Below are 19,072 nucleotides of genomic sequence, written 5' to 3'. Positions count from 1 at the left end.
CTGTTGCTTATAGAATGTTAAGTGTGTTGTATAAGAAAAGTTGATAAAATGACCAGGTGCTGGCTTTTTACGGGACTACGAAGAAGGTCAGGAAGGTGTATTAATGAAACATCAAACATGTACATGTATGAACCTCAACATTTTATTAATGGCAGAGTAAGTTTAAATGCTTCAGCGTGTCATCCAATAAAGAAACCTTTAGTATGAACAATATAATTAGACACATGCAGTTATTATGGCCTTTGAAGGTATTAATGCCTCTTTGTGCCATATGTTTAAGTTGTGTATGTGATGCTTCAGTAACTCTTAGCAAGTAAAGTAAAATGGTAAATTTGTCATGAACTATTTTGGTGGAAGCGGTGAGGGAAACGCAGCAGACCCAGATGAGATGAATGATGGAAGTTTAATGATGAAAATAGGCTTAAATAATTCCAAAAGTCCAAAAAACCTGGCAGCACAGTAGAGAGGAAGGCTAGGGCTCAGCACTGGTAGCAACAGGCTACACACATGGACAAGACACATTGACAAGGACCCGACAGAGACACTGAGACACAGGTGACATTAAATACACAGGAGGGTAATCACAGAAACGAGACACACCTGGGAAACAATCAAGGGGAAGACAGGACAACACAAAGACTCAGGGACACAGAAAACTCAAAATAAATACACAGAAAAACACAGATCCTGACAGTCCATAGGTTGTTGTTTCATCACTTCCCCCAACAAGGACAATTTGAGAAATTAAGTAAAGAAGCTAAATCAGGACCTTGAAATTATTTTGATGTGTTTTAAGAACATAGTAGTAAATATAGATAAAAAAGTGAAGTCCTGGGAAATACATTCCTCTTTAACATTATTAATACTTCAATAAAAATGCAGTCATGTGCAAAGTTTGATCTGGTTTCATGTTGCAGGTAAATTACATACTATTTTATCATTAAATATCTTTACATATTTCAGTACAACTATTTTGCAAACCCTTGTTTTTGACTGTACATTTAAAATTCACACCCTATTTGGGGTGTAATGAAGAGATCTTCATTACTGGGACTATTTTTACTGAAATCACTGTATAGCACTTTTAAAAGTACTTTTTGCACTTTATTAACAAGCACTTTATTTAGCACTGTACTTTAAGCATAGATTTGCACATCAATAACAATTTGCACACAAGAAGTTTTAATTGTATTTATTGAGTATTTTAGAGATTAGCATGTAGCCTTTTGTTCTGGGCTCTGCACAGCTGCTCCTCATTGACGAGTGAGGTGGTTGCCTGTGGAGGGAGGATAATTGTTACTCAGAGCAATGAGCTACTGGTGGGTGAAACTGAGCAAAGTTGTTATTTTATTATTATTATTATTTTATTTTATTTTATTTTATTTTTTTTATTTATTTATTTATTTTATTGTTTTGTTTGTTTTGTTTTGAGGGGGGTGTATATAGTTAGCGTCCCGATCCACACTCCATTCCAGTAGATGGCGGTAATGCACATCTAAAAGTTGCTTGCCAACCGCCATAAAAAAGGAAAAGAAGAAGAAGAAGAAGAACTGAGCAAATGTGTTGTGCATAATCTTTTGGGTGTGGAGTGCTAATGTAGAGTGACTCACCAGCCATGATACTTAAACCAGTATTATGCAATTTTCTCCAATACCATATTCCACAAGCCAATGTTTCTTATTTACAATGCAGGTTTTTAATTTGAGTATTTACACATTTTGAGGCTTTATTTTTTTGAAAGTAGAGATAAAGTAAGGGCTCTGGCACATAAAATTTCCTTTTCCCTTGTTTGGCCCAGTACATAGCTGTGGATTCAGATCAAAATGTCCTGCTCTTAAGGTTGAGTTTATTTTGAGAAGAGAAACATTAACTCTTAGGTTACGCAAACACATTCAAGAAAGTTAACAAACTGTAGCTGCCTATTAATCTAATGTTTGATTAGTGCATATAATTTTATTAAATGTGTTGTCCCTGAAGACATTGGTGCAGTCACATTGGTAAATGTTTATTACATTCTGATTGTCTTCCCAGGTTGCCCAACATATTGGGATGATATTTACTGCTGGCACCGGGCCAATGTGGGACAAGTGGTCAGGGTTTCATGTACGAACGTCTCTCAGCTGTTTGCCGACAACCAAGGTAAATAAATGTTTCAAATCACTGTCAGTGACATAAAAACCACAACTAAAATTCTGAGATGTGTGTGGGTGTGTCTGTGTTGTTTGTTTTTTTCATTTGTGCTGTTGCACGTTGCATTCTGAGCAGTGACGTGCGGTGAGGTTCATGGCTGGTGAGGCACTGACTTAGTCAAAATCATAAGACCCCTTGCTTGTTATTGTTTAGATACGGATATTTTGAGCATGCGGACAACATTGAAGGGCAAAAAGACTATACTTTCACATGGCATCCATAGCCGTGCTGCCATGGTAGAATAATTCCGTTAACTACACAAAAATTCAGCGATTTTGAAGAAAAAAATCAAATTGGTAAAGCTAAATGAAAAATAAATACTTCACAGTACAAACCAGAGGGTGAAAATAGCAATAAAAATTATCTTATTACATTCACTATTATTCTTCCATAATGACAGGTGAGGCTCTGCTTCATCGCTGCCTCCCCTGACTGCACGTTGTTGATTCTAAGAGTGTTCCTGCTCTAAAGCAACTAATGTACTCTGAAATATATGCCAGTTGTTTATGTTTATAATTTGAATCCTGTAGAAATGCTCTGGTCAGCAAGAAATTAATATTCCTGCCAGCAGCTGTGGTGCCCTTTTCATCCTCTTGCTTTTTCTTTTTTCAGTTCATAATTTGTCTTAAAGAAACAATGATTTGACATTGTGAAGCTGAATTTCCTTTTTTTTTCCTAAACAAAATAAAGAATGCTGTTTAAATCTAATATTATGATCAGTTCTAGTCATCCATCATAACACAGACCAGAAAAAATACCATGTTATTTTGGAGGACCCTTGGGACGGTGTTGTGTTTTTGTTGGGTGGTTTATGAAGACTGTTTAGTTTTCAGGGTGCACTGCTGCCTGTCTGTGTGCACAGACTGTTTAGATTACCCCTCCTGTCTCTTCCAGACCCCTGTCAGATCCAGCTGGTCTTTTTTTTTTTTTTTTACATCAAAACAATAAATGCACACATGCAGGAAGGAATAAGCAGCAAAAATAGATGAAATAATGGAAAAATTAATGAATGTCAGAGCAAATGAGGATTCAACAAAGAAAGACAAATCTTAGTTGACAAAAATACTGCAAACAATGAAGGAGACACGGGAAACATTGATAAAGATGGTCTTGTCAAATGAAACCATGTGTAACATTTTAGTCTACACACAAAGTGCAAGAAGCAAGGAGAGTTGGTCAAAGCTGATGAAAAAATAGATGCATCTAAACACAGAAAGAAAACCTGTTAGAGGTTGGAAATGGTTTGAGACTAGTACGGAGTTTGGTCTATGACTATGAACCTACAGCCAGAGCAACAGTAGGATGATTTAGAGCATATTCAAATGTAAAATTGTCACAATAAAAGTCTGTCAAAAACCGTTATTGGATTTAGTAACAGTGCAGTGTGTGCATAAAAACATAGAAAAGAGTGTAAAATATAGCAGAAAACAAAAACTTTCTTAAAGCCTGATGATATTTTGATTGAAATATCATGGGAAAGGTAGGCTGCTAGGATGAAAGATGCACAAGAATGTTGAATGACTCAAGACCTATACACATCAACAATGTGCTTGATTTTGCACCTTTTGATTGCACTGGAACAAACAAATGAATTTCAGGTAATGGTTCTCAGCCAAACTAGCAACAGCAGAGTGGTTACACAGATTGTGGATGCTGATAATACGCTTGCATGTTTCCTGTAGTGAAATTCTTAGTGCAAGAAAAAAAAAAATGATACTGACCTAAAGTTAACTGAAAACTTTGCTTTTATGCATCAGGAGACGAAGGTTGTTGTGAATGACTTCATAACTCAGTGTTAGTCATTCCCTGGACCTTGCTGGATTTCCTCCTCCACAAGTTGGTCCAGAGTTTCTAATGGGACTCTGCAAAAAAATAAATAAATAATGAATTGGAAAATCAAACAGTTCAGTCAAGAGCCAGGAGCATGAGTTTGGAGCTGACACTGCTTGTTAAACAAGGCGATATGAGTTTTAGCATTGTCCCCAGAGCCGCAACCTTCAAACCTTAAATCGCATCCAACCATTTGCTGTAGCTGCAGGCTCTACATGCTACGGTGTTCTGCTGCTGGATATCGGTAAATCCACCCACGACTCAAACCCCCACACTTTGCTGTACTGAGAAGCTGGATGGCATTTTCACTTCATGAAACCCAGCATTTCACTGTAAACTTTGTCGCTTCTGCTGAAAGGGTGAATTCAGTTTTGGTAACTGAAAACCTCTTTATGCATCATGAAACTTCAGGAACTCAGGATTTGAGCTCCTCCATTCTATCTCCAGGCTATGGTGGAAGAACAAAGAACAAAATTCAGCTCATTTAAATTCAGTTGAGCTGGTCAAGATGAAGTTTAAAATTCAAAAATTTCTGTTCATATATTTTTTATTTGATCTCATATAGGAAGGCTTTTTTCAGAAGTATCAGTCTACACAAAATTACAGAAGCAAATAATGAGCACATAATTCATTCACTGAAACTTTGCTCTTTCTCATCACCAGATGAGAAAGAGCTTACTGTCTGTCTTTTGCTTTGATATTCATCAGTTCTGCTTTGATTTTGTGAAGTACAATGCAAAAGTGAATAAAAGGCACTATATAAATTAATGAAATAATTTTTCAACATTGACACAGATGTCACTCATGCTGGAGTTCATAGGTATGGATGGATTTTCTAGTCTATTCCAGGTTTACTAATTGTCACACCTGCTTCTTGTTAATCATCCCACCTGTACCTTGTTGACTAATCACCACAAATGTTTCTTGTTTATGAACTATAAACACTTGTTCCCTATTTACCATTTACTACATTTCCATCATTAATGTGAGCCTTCTTATTTATTTTTTAATTTAGTTTTAACTGTTGTAAATTGCTTTGTGTCTGTCACTCTTTTCTGTCTTTATCTTGTTTTAGCTTATATTTCAAGGAACTGCACAGAAGAGGGCTGGTACGAACATCTGAACTACCATGAGGCCTGTGTGTTTAAAGATGTTGAAGAGCCAGAGCCAGAGGTAAGTGAGACTTTATTATTATGTTGGTGGAGTTATAATATATTTTGAACTGATCATTGTGAACCATTTTGTTTTATTGAATGTGCTGGGCCTCTACTCTCTACTTTCTTTATTGTTAATTTCTGTTGGGCTAGGGTTTGATAAAATATTGCCCATTTTTATTTTTAAATTTATTTTCACCTTTGAGACAAAATTGTTGTGTTGCTGTGGTATAGTGAGAACTTTTGGTTGACAGCACTTATACAGTAAGAACCTACTATTACAGATTTAATTACTGGCTATAAACCTCTGCTCCTATTATGCTCATAATTAGACAGAGTAGATGACAGATGTCAAAAATATAACATTCTTCTGCAGCAATATGAGCCCTTACAGAAAAAAGAGAACATTTTATTGTTTTGATTACAATAAATCCCCTGCTGTCGACTTTGCCGCATATGGACATACAGAAAAAAACATTATAAGAGTTGAGAATGTCTTCATCTGTACAGGTTAAGTTGTGTTTTAAAAGCACATGAATACTCAACCTATGGATTTCAGATGTGTACTGTTAAAAAGCAAGATTTTGATAATGATGGATAATTAAAAAAAACTTTCTTAGTGATATAAACCCTATAATTCACTGAATAACAAAGAAATCAGGTAGGGAAAAAACAGGTGCAACAACCTGGTTTCTTAAGTGTGGACCCTTCAACTGACACTTGCTGAAGCATCTTTTCATTCAACTTTATCTGTCAACATGCACATATTCACTTTCTATTATCTGACCATTCTGTTTTACAAAGTTCTTCAGCTCAGTTGTAAGGACTTCTCTTATCCACAGTCCCCACATATTTTCTATTCCAGCAGAGCTTAATCAAATGCCTGAATTTCCCAGGCAATTCAATTATTTGTTTCAATTATTTGTTTCAAAGGGACACATTTACAACATGCAACCAGATTAGGGTTAATGATTAGGGTAATGTTTTTTATCCCTTTATTAAAGGGATAAATTATGTTTTGAAATCACATTAAAGATAAAAAAAATTATGTACTAAAGTTTTTTTGTTTTTTTACATACCCAGAACTTTTATTTGAACAGACTCTCACTCAATTTGCTTTCCTCAAAATTTCAATAATCATTGTTGAGTTTCACTAAAATATCTAAGTTATTCATTCACTAAGTTTCAGCAAACTCAAAATGTTCTTTCTTTGATGATTGAACAACTTGTTGGAGAGCACTTTAATGAAATGTCCTAACTTTCTTTTGTTTGTCTCTTTCAGACAACATATTTCTCCAACTTTAAACAGGTGTACACTGCTGGCTATGCTACCTCACTCATATCACTTATATCAGCTATTTTTGTCTTCACTGTTTTTAGGTAACAATTTTCAATCTTCTGCTACCTTTATTTATGTAGACACATACAGTGGGGAAACACAAGGTAATTCAAATATATTTGTTCTCTCTCTGCAGGAAATTTCACTGCACCAGAAACTACATCCACATAAACCTGTTCTTCTCCTTCATCCTGAGAGCCACTGCTGTCTTCATCAAAGACCTGGTTCTTTTTTCTGATGAGGATCTGGACCACTGCTTCATGTCAACTGTGAGTGCCGCCGTTTCACCAACTCACCAGTAGTAAGAATTTTGTGAAAGCAGAAATTGTTGTAGATCTAACATCTGAAAATGCTTCTGTGCCTCCTCTGAACAACTTGGACAGGTTTACACAACCTGTTTTCTTGAAAGGAGAGAGATAGAAAGATAAAAATACAGGGGATGTCTCAGAGCATTAATGATGAGGTTTTCACTTCCTGCTTTTCTGCTGATAAAGCTACTGTGAAAGGTGTGAGTGTACTTATTGTTTGTGAGGCCTCAGCATAAGCACTTTCTGTGACTCATTTCAAAGTGTACAAGTGTACAACAACATAGGAGTACAAGTGTACAACAACATAGGAGGTAAGGCTGAAATAGGAAAGATAAGAGTTTTCCTCAGTTTTCCCTAACATGTACCATGATTGACATATGACATATGAATATGAATGGAAATACAAAAAAGTAAAATTTTATTCACTCGTGCCGAGGAGGACATCCAGGTTCCTCCTTTTTGCCGTAGCATTTGTGTTGTATCTCGTCAATCTCAAGTTGTGATAGCAGTTGCCGTTTGCGGATGTTGGAACACTGAGCTACTAGTTGTTTAGCGCTTAGTGTTGACTGGGGATGTGACCATTCCTTCACCAGTCTTTGCATGTAACCTCTCTGATTAGGGTTACTTGAGTAGTAGCATTCCAACAGATCCACATTTTCATCTCTCGCCCATTTCCGTCTTGTTTCAGTAGCCCATTTGTCATCAAGGTGCTCTGGTTCCCCAACACCTGACGCAGGCGACGCCGGCATGTTATGCATCTTAGTATCTCTCATGGTATGAGGTAGGCAGTAGCTTGAAGGGTCTTGCCTAAGGACCCAGACTGGATTCGAACCCCGCCCTCTCGGGTGATATACTGATGCCTTATCTATTGAGCTATCCAGTCAGCTATATATATATGCAGAATATGGACTGGAAACCCCGAGATCAAAGTAGGAAACACCCCCAAAGGTGGTGGAGAACGCCAGAGCTAAGATCCTGTGGTACTTCCAGATCCAGACAGACAAAATGGTAATTGCGAACCAACCAGACATTGTCGTAGTGGATAAACAACAGAGGAAAGCCGTTGTGGTAGATGTAGCAATACCAAGAGACTGCAACATCAGGAAAAAGGAGCACGAGAAACTAGAGAAATACCAGGGCCTCAGGGAGGAACTGGAGAGGGCCTGGAAGGTGAAGACCACAGTGGTGCCTGTGGTCATTGGGGCCCTCGGGGCAGTCACCCCCAAACTGGACCAATGGCTACAACAGATCCCAGGAACAACATCAGACATCTCAGTCCAGAAATGTGCAGTCCTTGGCACAGCCAAGATACTGCGCAGGACCCTCAAGCTCCCAGGCCTCTGGTAGAGGACCCGAGCTCAGAGGATAAGAACCACCCGCGGTGGGTGAGAAGGGAATTACATATATATACATATATATATATATATATATATATATATATATATATATATATATATATATATATATACAGTACAGACCAAAAGTTTGGACACACTTTCTCATTGAATTCAATGAGAAGGTGTGTCCAAACTTTTGGTCTGAACTGAGTACAGACCAAAAGTTTGGACACACAGTTGTGTATGTATATATCAAAGTAGGGAAAAAGCTGTTAAGAAATGTTGAAGTATCAGTTTTGATGGATCTATTTTTCCCGAAGGCAGTAATTCATCCACGTGGTGGGCAGGATATAGTGAGTCTGTCAGAATATTGTATGCTCTCTGCAGGCAACATCAGTTGATGAATTGTCCAGAGTAGGTAGCTGTTGGTCGATGATGTTCCTGGCAGTATTTATAAATCACTGTAGAGATTTCTATTTTTCTGCAGAGCCATACCACACCAAGATGCTGTGAGAGATGGAGTTATAGAAGGATGTCATGAGCTGTTGTAACAGGTTTACTCTCCTGAGTTTTCTAAGAAAATACAGCCACTGCTGTGCTTTCTCAGCCAGGACTGTGGCATTTATTTGTCCATAATAAATCAGTGGCCACATGGCCTTCACCTTAACATGGATGTTCTACTTCTTTGTACCCATCATAATGAACAAGCTGGATTTATTTATAATCTCAATTCAGACAGTGACCTCTGGGTACTTCTTAATCAACAGGATCTACACCAAGTAATTTATCATATACTTTATTACCATATTCATTCCCTGAGAAATCTTTCATGTCCACCTTGAGATTAAGGTTTTTTTTTTTTTATGTCTGCTGCTTAGTTCTGACCCTTCAGCATCATGGGCCAGTGGCTGCAGCAGTTGTTGCCCTCAAGAAAACCTAGTCTTTTAGATGCTGGCACAGTGGTAGTTTTAAATATAAAGTAGGAAAACAGGGAAGCTGTCAATAACACAACTGGAGCAAACCACAGAGAAATCATGGCATTACCATGACAACTGCAATGCTGTGAAAAAGTGTTTTTCCTCTTACAGATTTCTTCTGTTTTGGCCTTTTTTCACCCTGAAATGTTTTAAAACATCAAATTAAATTTTGATGTATCCAATTACGCAAGTACAATTGACTTGCGTAAATGCAATAAACAGTTTTCAAAGTTATCCAAATCAACCTGGGCCTCTGGGATAAAGTAAATGTCCCATAAACCTAATAAATAGTTGCACAATCTGAGCAGCAACAACTCTCATCAAGAGTTTGCAATAACTGTTAGGTCAACATCATCAATTATGGCAAGCTTCTCAGGTCTTGAGGAAGCAAAGCAGTCCCAAAACGTCACTGCCAAGAACTGCCAGTATGATAGTCTGATTTAGAAATGTTGTGCTAATTTTGGAACAAATGTGACATTATGCACAACTTCCAAAATTGTTCCTCTTTTGTCTCATCATTCCACAGAATATATTCCCAAAACTCTCATCATCATAAACTTTATGATGATGATAATTATAAAGAATGTCTTGTCAAATGTGAGATGGGTCTTTATGTGCTTTGGGGTAAGTAGTTGCTCCTTGGATCTCTGCCATAGAAGCCAATTTACGCACGTTAGTATATATAAACCCCAAAGCACAGAAGAAGGCAGAGGTCTACAGTATATCAGAGCTGTCATCCAAACTCCAAGACCACATTGAAAAGACGAACCCAAGGGATGAAGTGCTCAGTGAAAATCTCAAACAATAGCAAATGGAGGAGAAGAATCTGAAGGAACCATTATGGGAGGAAAAGAACATGCATTGGATGTACCACCAACAGTTAGCTGAAGTGGCTGATATGACCAAATTCTACCAACGACTGGAGAGGGCTGTATAGCACAGCAGGTCAGGTCATGGCAGCACATGAGCAGCCCTTGATCACCAGAGCAATAAAGGCACAGATGTACCACACCAGGCAAGGCCCCAGCTGCAACAGGGAGTAAGATACCAACAGGAAAGGAATACATGGAACACCATAACCAAGGGGATGATATACAGAAACATCTGTACAGATTAAAACGTGGTGACCCTAAAATTATCTGTCTATTTATCTGCAAATAAAAAAACTTTTACATTTGTAAATGTTCCAGTTTCTCTTCAATAAAAAATGTTAATGCCTCAAATTGAATAATTTCTGTCACCCAAAGTTTCAGGTTTGTAAAGAAAATGAAACAAATAAATTATTTCCATTCTCAACAAGAACAAAAACTCCATGAACAACGGTTGTTATAAACTTTGGTACTGTAATCTGCCAGGTTAAGTGAAGTTTACAACCTTATCTGATGTTTGTCTTTGCCTTGTCCTGCAGACAGCCTGCAAGTCTGCTGTGGCCTTTTTCCAGTTTAGTATCCTGGCCAACTACTTCTGGCTACTGGTGGAGGGGATGTATCTACAGACGCTGTTAGCACTCACCTTCGTCTTTCAAAAGAAATACTTCTGGTGGTATATACTAATTGGTTGGGGTGGGTTTTTCTGGTACTTTCTCAAAGTTTCTTGTTAGAGCTGTAACAAGTTTCTTGCGTAATGATTTGGTTTCTGTGTTTTTTTTATTTTTTTTCCCAGGTCTACCGGCAATAATCATTGCAACCTGGATTCTTAGTAGAAACTTCTACAATAATAAGGGGTGAGCAAATGCTGTGACTGCTGGTGAAAATCAGATTAGTTTGTTCTCGCAAGAATAAGCAGACACATATTTTATTTAAACAGCAATGCTTAAATGTTCCTTTTAACATGCTTCATGTTAAAAGGAACATGTTTCATGTTAAAAGGAACACAAACAGATTTAACTAAGTGGGTGCTAAAAAATATAAGTGTTTTTTTTTTTATAGCTGGAAGAACTCATTGTTTTAATTTCAAATTTAGACCATTTTTCAAGACTTCCTGCTTAGAGTTGTAATCTAGCATGTCAAGCCAGTTTGTAGTTCTGGAAGTGATAAGCTGCTTAATACAGGATGAGGAAATTAGAAATTGACAATGTGGCAAACTCTAATTATGGTTTCAGTTTGAGAAGAAATAAAACTCCCTATCCAGAATTTATGGAAAATGTATTTGTTGACAGGTTGGCAGTTAAAGAAGTTTAGATGATTTATAAGGAGCCCAGACTAAAGAGCAATGTGCTTGGATACGAGTGAACATGGAGGTCATAAAATCCTAAGCTGCTTGAACATACAATAATTTCAAAGTAAAAAAAAAAAATGGTTTAGAGAGATGTCAATCAGAAGTATTATCTTTATTTCTGATTTCCAATGTTTATAAAGCTTGGAGGTATTTATATCTATTTCATCCCTTTCAGATCACTCTTTAACAGTAATAGTATATGAACATCTAACAGTGTTAAAAATAGATATTTTAAATCCTATTCCAAGGGAGTGATTATTAGTTTCCCCCATATTTAAAACATAGTTGATATTTTAACTAGCTTTACCATTTGCAGGGTTAGCATGCCAAACAATATTCTGCATTGATGTTTCACCAAAAACTTATTTTTCTGGATTGACTCAGCCAATAAACAGGCAATTCTGCGAAGATGTTAAATCTAATATAATATGGTATATAATTGGTAAAATCGTGATGGGAAGGTTGTTTCAGAGAAAGATTTACAGTTTAATTTCTAACATTCTGGCTTGAGTAAATGTTGCATATTTCATGATGAGACTTAAAAGTGTGTGGCCTCATATTGCTCAGTTTATTGCAAATCTGGCTTTTATGCATCCCAGGTGCTGGGATGACACAGATGTGGCTTTCATCTGGTGGATCATTAAGGGTCCAATAACTGCCTCCCTATTGGTGAGTACACTGCAGATAAAGTGGGAGCTCTTGATGGATCAAAAGTCTAGGATCTGTGCTGATGTTTGACTCTTATCTTGTTTTTATCTGATTGGCAACAATCCATAGTTACAAGAAAGCAACTTATTTTTTGAGGCTTGATCATATATATGATAGACAAAAATAACTGAGTATGTTTGAGTGTCTATCTATTTGTTTTATAAAGTGCTGCTTGTAGGTGCGGCTCAGCTGGCTGCCTGCAGACGCAGCTCCTGTCGTGTGCTGTAACTGCGAAATAATTTCCCTGCTGGGATGAATAAAGTAAAAATTATTATTATTATTAAGTCTGAATGGAAAGGCTGTGTGTGAGAAACAATACCTTTCCTTTTACAAAGGAACTAAAAGGAAGAGGTGAAGCCAAGTACGTTTCGTTTAAATACAGGATTTGATTCATTGATTATCGCCTGTGGGATCAGCTCTTTGTTAGCACAATGCCAGGGTAGAAAGGAATCAACAATCTGTAGAAAAGCATACATTGCTCCCAGTCAATCTTGGAAAAGTTGCAAGGTCATTTTCAAACTATTTAGAGCCAATTACTTTACAGTGAGAAAATTTTTTATAAGTGGAAAACATTTAAGGCAGTGCCCAGCATTTCCGAGAATGTAGCACATTTCCCCCTGGGCCACTCTGGGTATTTCTCAGTGAAAGAACAAATCCCAAGAGCTCCATCTCAGACTCCACAGACCTTATCCATGTATCATATTTTATATAGATAGTTACTATGAGAAAGCTATTTTTTTTAAGACAGAGTGCTAGCACAACTTAGGTATGCAAAACTCCATGTGAACAAAACTTGCTCTTGTCTTAATGACGGATAAAACCAAAATAGAGATTTTTGGTCAATATGCGAAGTGCCATGTTTTTAAAACGAAAACAATGTAACTGTTGAACATAGTGATGGAAAGTTGATGAATTAGGGTTGCTTTCCCAAGACAAAACCTGGTCACCTCACAGTCATTGCGTTGGCCATGAAGTCCTCTTTATGATTATGTTTTATAGAGTCAAATGGCCCAGTCAAAGTTCATATCCTAACCTATTTGAAATAATGTGATGGAACCATAAAGAGAGGTTATTACGTAGTTTTCAGCCACTTAATGCCATTTTATATTGCAATCATTATCTTAAGTTGTACAAATGCTGTAAACCTAAAAGAACTTGAAATCCTAAAAATTGGCCTCTGTCTCTTTAAAAAGCTCCTACTCTTTCCAACGCTCCGCCTTTAGCACCTCATCACAACATTGGACTGAGAAGTAATGGACCTTACCAGAGGGGCCGCTTTTCATTGGCTGATGCCCATTCTACGTGGTCACGTGCGTGGCCGTCTCACAAATACACGCTTTCCGTTAGCTAAGTACAGAGAGTAAAAAGGTACGAGTGGTTTTGAGTTGATCACCTGTTCGGGTTATTTTACCTTTCTTTACCTTTGCTGTGGCGCATTACAGCCGCTGTAGTTTCTAAATGTTGGACTAATTACCTCGTCCTTTGTGAGTATACGTCATTCACAACAAACATCAAATAGAACAAATATATTTCATAAAATTTTAACAAACATATGGCTTCTTCCGTGGTAATTATATGAAATTAAATTAATTATATCCCAACTTCAGAAGATTTGCCTTTACCTTTACAGAGCTCTTTGGTTCCTGCTATCAGTTTGTAGCTTCTCATATTGAGGTCATCAAACCAAATGTCAGATCTACCATAACTGACTGACACCTGCTGGCCTCAGGTTTGCAACCAGCTTGTGACTGAGAAACCAGTAACCTCCTCCCAGATGATGGCATGAACTTGTTAGTTCCTCTGTCCATTTAGTAGCTGATATATTGTGAAAATCCGGTAGAAATGGAGTCATGTTTACATAGAAACAAAGGCTTGCTTTGTGAGACTTGCGGTCACGTGGGTCGGTTGTGGGCGGAGCTTGGTAAGGTCCATTCATATGATATAGAGCTGCTCACCAGACATGCAGCTTTACCAAGTGTTTGTTAATTTCTGCTAGAGGAGTTGAGGACCAAAACATTAAATAAACAATATAATGTTTTTCTTCTATGTAGGTGAACTTCATCATCTTTCTAAACGTGATCCGTATTCTGGTTCAGAAGCTGACGTCTCCTGGAGTCGGTGGCAACAATACAAGTCACTTTAAGTGAGAGAGCATAAATACTTCTGTATGACACATGGCTGTATACCCATGTTATCTTTATGTCTCTGCTGTTTGTGTTTCCAGGCGACTGGCCAAATCCACACTGCTGCTCATCCCACTTTTTGGGATGCACTACATGGTGTTCGCCTTCCTACCGGAAAATACAGGAGCCGAAGCTAGGATCATCATTGAGGTTGGCATGGGATCCTTCCAGGTATGACTAGAAACACGTTTTTAAAAATAAAGAAATATAAAGTTTCACAACTTTTATCACATGTTCATCTTTTAAAGGGATTTGTTGTAGCCTTGCTGTACTGTTTCCTAAATGGAGAGGTGAGTACACGTTATGCATTGATCTGTCCATTCAGAGAACTGAATCTCACATAGCCAATAACTACAAATAAATGTTAAAAATATTTTATGATGTCAGGACAAGTTTGATTATGTTATTGAATAGGTCATTACCACCACCTGGTGGATAAAATTGTTGATTTGCCTGGTATCTTTCTTTCTTTATTTAGCCTCACTTATTAAATTCTGGTACTATAAAGGAGTTCAGATGTGTACTATACGTATAAATATTTAAATGATCCCTTTGTTCTTCATGTTTCCTTTCCCAGTTATCAAATTTTCTTGCAATCTTTCAAAACAGATTTGTCAAGCTTTTGTCAACGTATTTCAGAATTTGTAGTTTATTGGGATGGTTTTTTATGCTGTCAAAGATATAAATGAATGAGCAAATTTTGGTGTAATCACTGGATACATAACAAAAATAAGCTAAAACGAGAAACCTTTTCATCAAAGCTGTATTTGATTTTTAGGTGCAGGCTGAACTGAAAAAGCGATTTTGGAAGTGGCAGACCGAGAGTTACCTGAGCTACAGTAAACGACGGCGTACGCTGTTCAACGAAAGCAGCACGGTCACACAGATATCTGTTCTGGACAAATCCAGTCCCAAAGAGCAGCAGAACTCCGAATCACATGCCCTTACGCCCAATAATGTGTCTGCAGTCTGAAAACCTTGAGACGGGTCCTGCAGATGAGTTGTTGTTTTTTGTATTGCACAGCTCATGCTGTGCACAGACTACACCTCAGAGCCTGGTTGTTGGCGGGTCTGTTTATCCTGAACTGTGAGACCTCTGAACTTGCTGTGCAAGAAGTCAGCATCATCCCACACACGTTTACAGCACATTCAGATTTCCCCCCAGACACCAGAGTTTACAGTGTTGCTAGAAAACTACGTCATTTGCTTTGGGACAACTCCTCCACATTTTACTTTCCAACACTGAACTCTTTCTGCTATTTAAAGAAGAAACAAGAAAAAAATTAAAAGGTGAACAGGAGCCTTGTTCAAAACTGAAATAAATCAAGGTGGAACATAAATGAAAAGAAGTACATTCTAATTCAACACAGTCCCAAAGCTTTGGTTCACCAGCCTTATTAGAATATTTTCACACTTAAATTTGTCACAAACTACTCAATTAAAAGCAACAAAATACACTACATCAGAAAATAAAAGATTTTGTACAGTGAACCAAGAAAGTTTTTGTCATGTCAAATGTTCACATTTTCCCAACAGACACAAATGCCATACTGGCATACTAGAAATGGCTTTGTGGTACTATAAGTACAAAATACTGGATAAGAGATTAAGGTGTAAATTTTCTTTCTCAGTCAATGCTGACTGAGAAAGCAGTCAGCATTACTGTAATACTAACCTGAACCCTGAACATTAGTAGCCATTTCTTTTGCCTGTATTCTGCGTCATTATGTGTAATAATTTTAATCTGGTGGATACCTTTATGAGAAACTCTTGGGTGCAGTAAAAGGAAATCATACTTGTACACAAAGATTATCAATTCTTTTCATCAATTGCTACTCTGACAGTTGTAAAATTATATGACTAATTAATGAGATAACTGTTCTTTTTCAGTAGGTAAGGCATATTTTACATTTAAACTTTTAGCCTGTAGCTGAATAACTGAAGGTTTCCGACAATCGTGTCGTGCAATATAAACACCCAATTTCACAACAATTCTGCTGGCTTTCAGGAAGAATTCAGATTCAAACATATTTATAAGCTTTTCTCACTCTTGAAGTTTTACTTTTGAAATCAAGGAATCCAAGAGGCTCCATGTTTGTTTTCATCTAAGCAGACTTCATAGCTGAGTCATCTTTTTCTTTGGACCTATGACATTAGATTGCAAAAGGAGATGTAACTAGAAACTTCTTTTCTCAAGGATGTCAACAACTTGTGTGTTACCAGCCTGGAATGGTCATGAAGAAGATATACTCCAGCCATGAGGCTGCTATAGGCAGACCTGTTTAAAATTCCTGAATATAATATAATATAATATAATTCCTAAAAAGGCTGAAAACGTTTTGCAGGGTCCTATGCCACACCTTATCAGCTCAACACCATCCGTTAACCCACTCTTGTGCATTGTCCTTCATACTCTAATACTCATAGATGTACTTATCATAATGACCTTCCAGCAATTACTTCAAGAATCTATAAACCCAATAGTTACCTGGTATTACTGCTTATTTGTCACAAGTTGCTTTACTTTTGTCCAACTATCCATGTAAAAAAATAAATAAAAAAAACTGTGATACCTGTGATTTTGAAAGATCCAGTGTCACCTTTTTTCTTTCAACTTTGGTCATTCCTGTGTTACATAACATATCTATTTGGGAGAGGAAAATCCATAACGCCATCTGTGGCTATGTCTGCAACATGTTGCACAGTGCATTAGCGCACATCTGGAGCACTAGACTGTAAAAGCCTCTTGTTTTGTTTTTGTGAATGAACAGTGTTTTGTGACTGTTGCAGTTGACTCAAATGATTTATATACTGACAATACTGAATTTGTTAAATTTGTTTGGCTATAGAATCCTTACTGTGTCAAGTTGGTGTTTGCAGGCAATATATATATATCTTTTTTTTCTGTAAGGCGTTTAATGACAGTTCTTTTGTAAAACCATATAAGAAGACCACATTTTAGGCATAATTTAGGTTGTTGTCTTTATAGCGATTGAATAGGCTGCTTTGACACTACTAATGTTGTATCAGTGTAGTTTTGTCTCCTTCTTGACACTGTAGGTAATTTGCACAAATGTACAACATTGTGTATGTATGCATATACATACACTGCCTGGCCAGAAAAAAGTTGCTGCCAAAACAAAAAGTGGTCACAGAATACTGTGACTTTGAATTCAGTGCACATTTGTAGTTGCATTGGTTTTATAATCTTCTGCAATATAACAAGATTTATTTTTTATCCAGTGTTGAATTACCTTTTTACCAAGTTCTTAAATTGATGATGGAGAGTCTGACAACTGTGCAAAGCCTTCTCCAGAACATCACTTAGATTTTCAGTGGGGTTAAGCTCTGGACTCTCATGCTCCCTGAACGACTCGTTCACAATTTGAGCCTAATAAAGCTTGGCATTGTCATCTTTGAATATCTATTGATGGAATACAACGATTATTCAGTATATTCAGGTAGACAGCTGACCTCATAATGTTGCTGAACATAAACCTGAGCAACTGCAGCTGCCACCACAGCTTGTACGGTAGACACTAGGCATGATGGGTGCATCCCTTCATCTGCCTCTTTTCTTACCCTGATGTGCCAGTCACTCTGGAAGAGGGTAAATCTGGACTCATCAGATCACATGACCTTCTTTCATCTCTCCAGAGTCCAATCTATATGCTCCCTCACAAATTGTAGTCTTTTTTTCCCAGTTAGGCTCACTAATTAATGGTTTTCTTATGGCTACACAACAACTGTTCAGCCACAATTGGCTGAGTTCGCTTCACATAATGCATGTGGAACCACTTTATTTTCACTATTAAACTTAGCAAACTTCTTCCATTTATCTTCAATTTATTTCACCAAACACTTCAGTGATCACAGATCATGGTCATTCACAGGTTTTTCCCAAGCATATTTCTCAAGACAGGTTCAGTAGTTTTTGCAAGCTCTCTTCCTGATGCCAATGCATTCTTAAACAGAGTAACATCTTTTCTACGACCACAGGATTTGTCGTTCAACATGCTCAGTTATATTCACGTGGCGACTTTTATTTTCACCAGGCAGTCTATACATATAATGTGTTTATATACGTGTATATTCAAATGTTTGTATGAAGGAGATATAGGCCTCAGCTACTGACCAATACCGTGCCTTTTTCCACACCATTTTCAGTGTTTATCATCAGCGCAGGTGAGTCACATTTATTGATTTTGTGCAACTGTATCTTGTACATCATATACATATTTTTATGCTGAACAAATTTGCCTATGTGTTCTTTTGTAATTTTAGAAAGGGTGATTTAGTGTGATTAATATGAAGTTAAGATGCCCATGTCGAGTGTGCGTACTCTCCTCTTACCGTATGATTATAAACTGAGTACATATGTAATAATTAACTGCTCAAATGTCAAGAAGTATTGAGCCTAGGTAAACTAATTTATGGACTTTTACTTAATTTGTCATGTTACAGTCAGAAACTTACTATATTTCATAGGCTTTTGTGTGGTGGACCAATGCAAGGTATTACATAATTGTGAAGGGAAAATGATACATGGTTTTTAAAAGTGTTTTTTACAAATAAAATACTAAAAATGTGGGATGAGTTTCTCTTCTGTCCCTTTCCTCCGATTATACCTAAATATAATTCAGTGAAGCCATTCATCTTGAGAAATCATCTAATTAGTAAAGAATCCAAAATTTTATTTATTTAGTTTATCTTTACAATTCTGAATGCATTACAAAAAATAATTTTTAAGGTGTCACTTTTCTGTTTGGGAAAACAGATTAAAAAAACTGATTTTTGTCACCTTTTTCTAGGAAAATAAAAATAGATTT

General features: G+C 37.0%; 1 protein-coding gene across 1 annotated transcript in view; it reads left to right on the top strand.

The window, feature by feature from the left end:
• Positions 1-18,834, top strand: part of ghrhrb (growth hormone releasing hormone receptor b) — a 31,882-nt gene extending 13,048 nt beyond the window's left edge. The window contains exons 3-13 of the mRNA XM_028027828.1: positions 2,032-2,139; positions 5,096-5,193; positions 6,457-6,554; positions 6,650-6,782; positions 10,544-10,697; positions 10,798-10,858; positions 11,952-12,021; positions 14,112-14,203; positions 14,285-14,414; positions 14,492-14,533; positions 15,022-18,834. Of these exons, the coding sequence (XP_027883629.1) occupies positions 2,032-2,139; positions 5,096-5,193; positions 6,457-6,554; positions 6,650-6,782; positions 10,544-10,697; positions 10,798-10,858; positions 11,952-12,021; positions 14,112-14,203; positions 14,285-14,414; positions 14,492-14,533; positions 15,022-15,216 (1,181 nt within the window). The 3' untranslated portion in view covers positions 15,217-18,834. The remainder of the gene's footprint in view (positions 1-2,031; positions 2,140-5,095; positions 5,194-6,456; positions 6,555-6,649; positions 6,783-10,543; positions 10,698-10,797; positions 10,859-11,951; positions 12,022-14,111; positions 14,204-14,284; positions 14,415-14,491; positions 14,534-15,021) is intronic.
• The last annotated feature ends 238 nt before the right edge of the window (positions 18,835-19,072 follow it).

The sequence above is a fragment of the Xiphophorus couchianus genome, chromosome 9 (assembly GCF_001444195.1).
Source record: "Xiphophorus couchianus chromosome 9, X_couchianus-1.0, whole genome shotgun sequence".
Classification (NCBI taxonomy): Eukaryota; Metazoa; Chordata; class Actinopteri; order Cyprinodontiformes; family Poeciliidae; genus Xiphophorus; species Xiphophorus couchianus.
The sequence above is the reverse complement of the archived record's forward strand: the minus strand, read 5'-3'. Positions and strand labels throughout refer to the sequence as shown.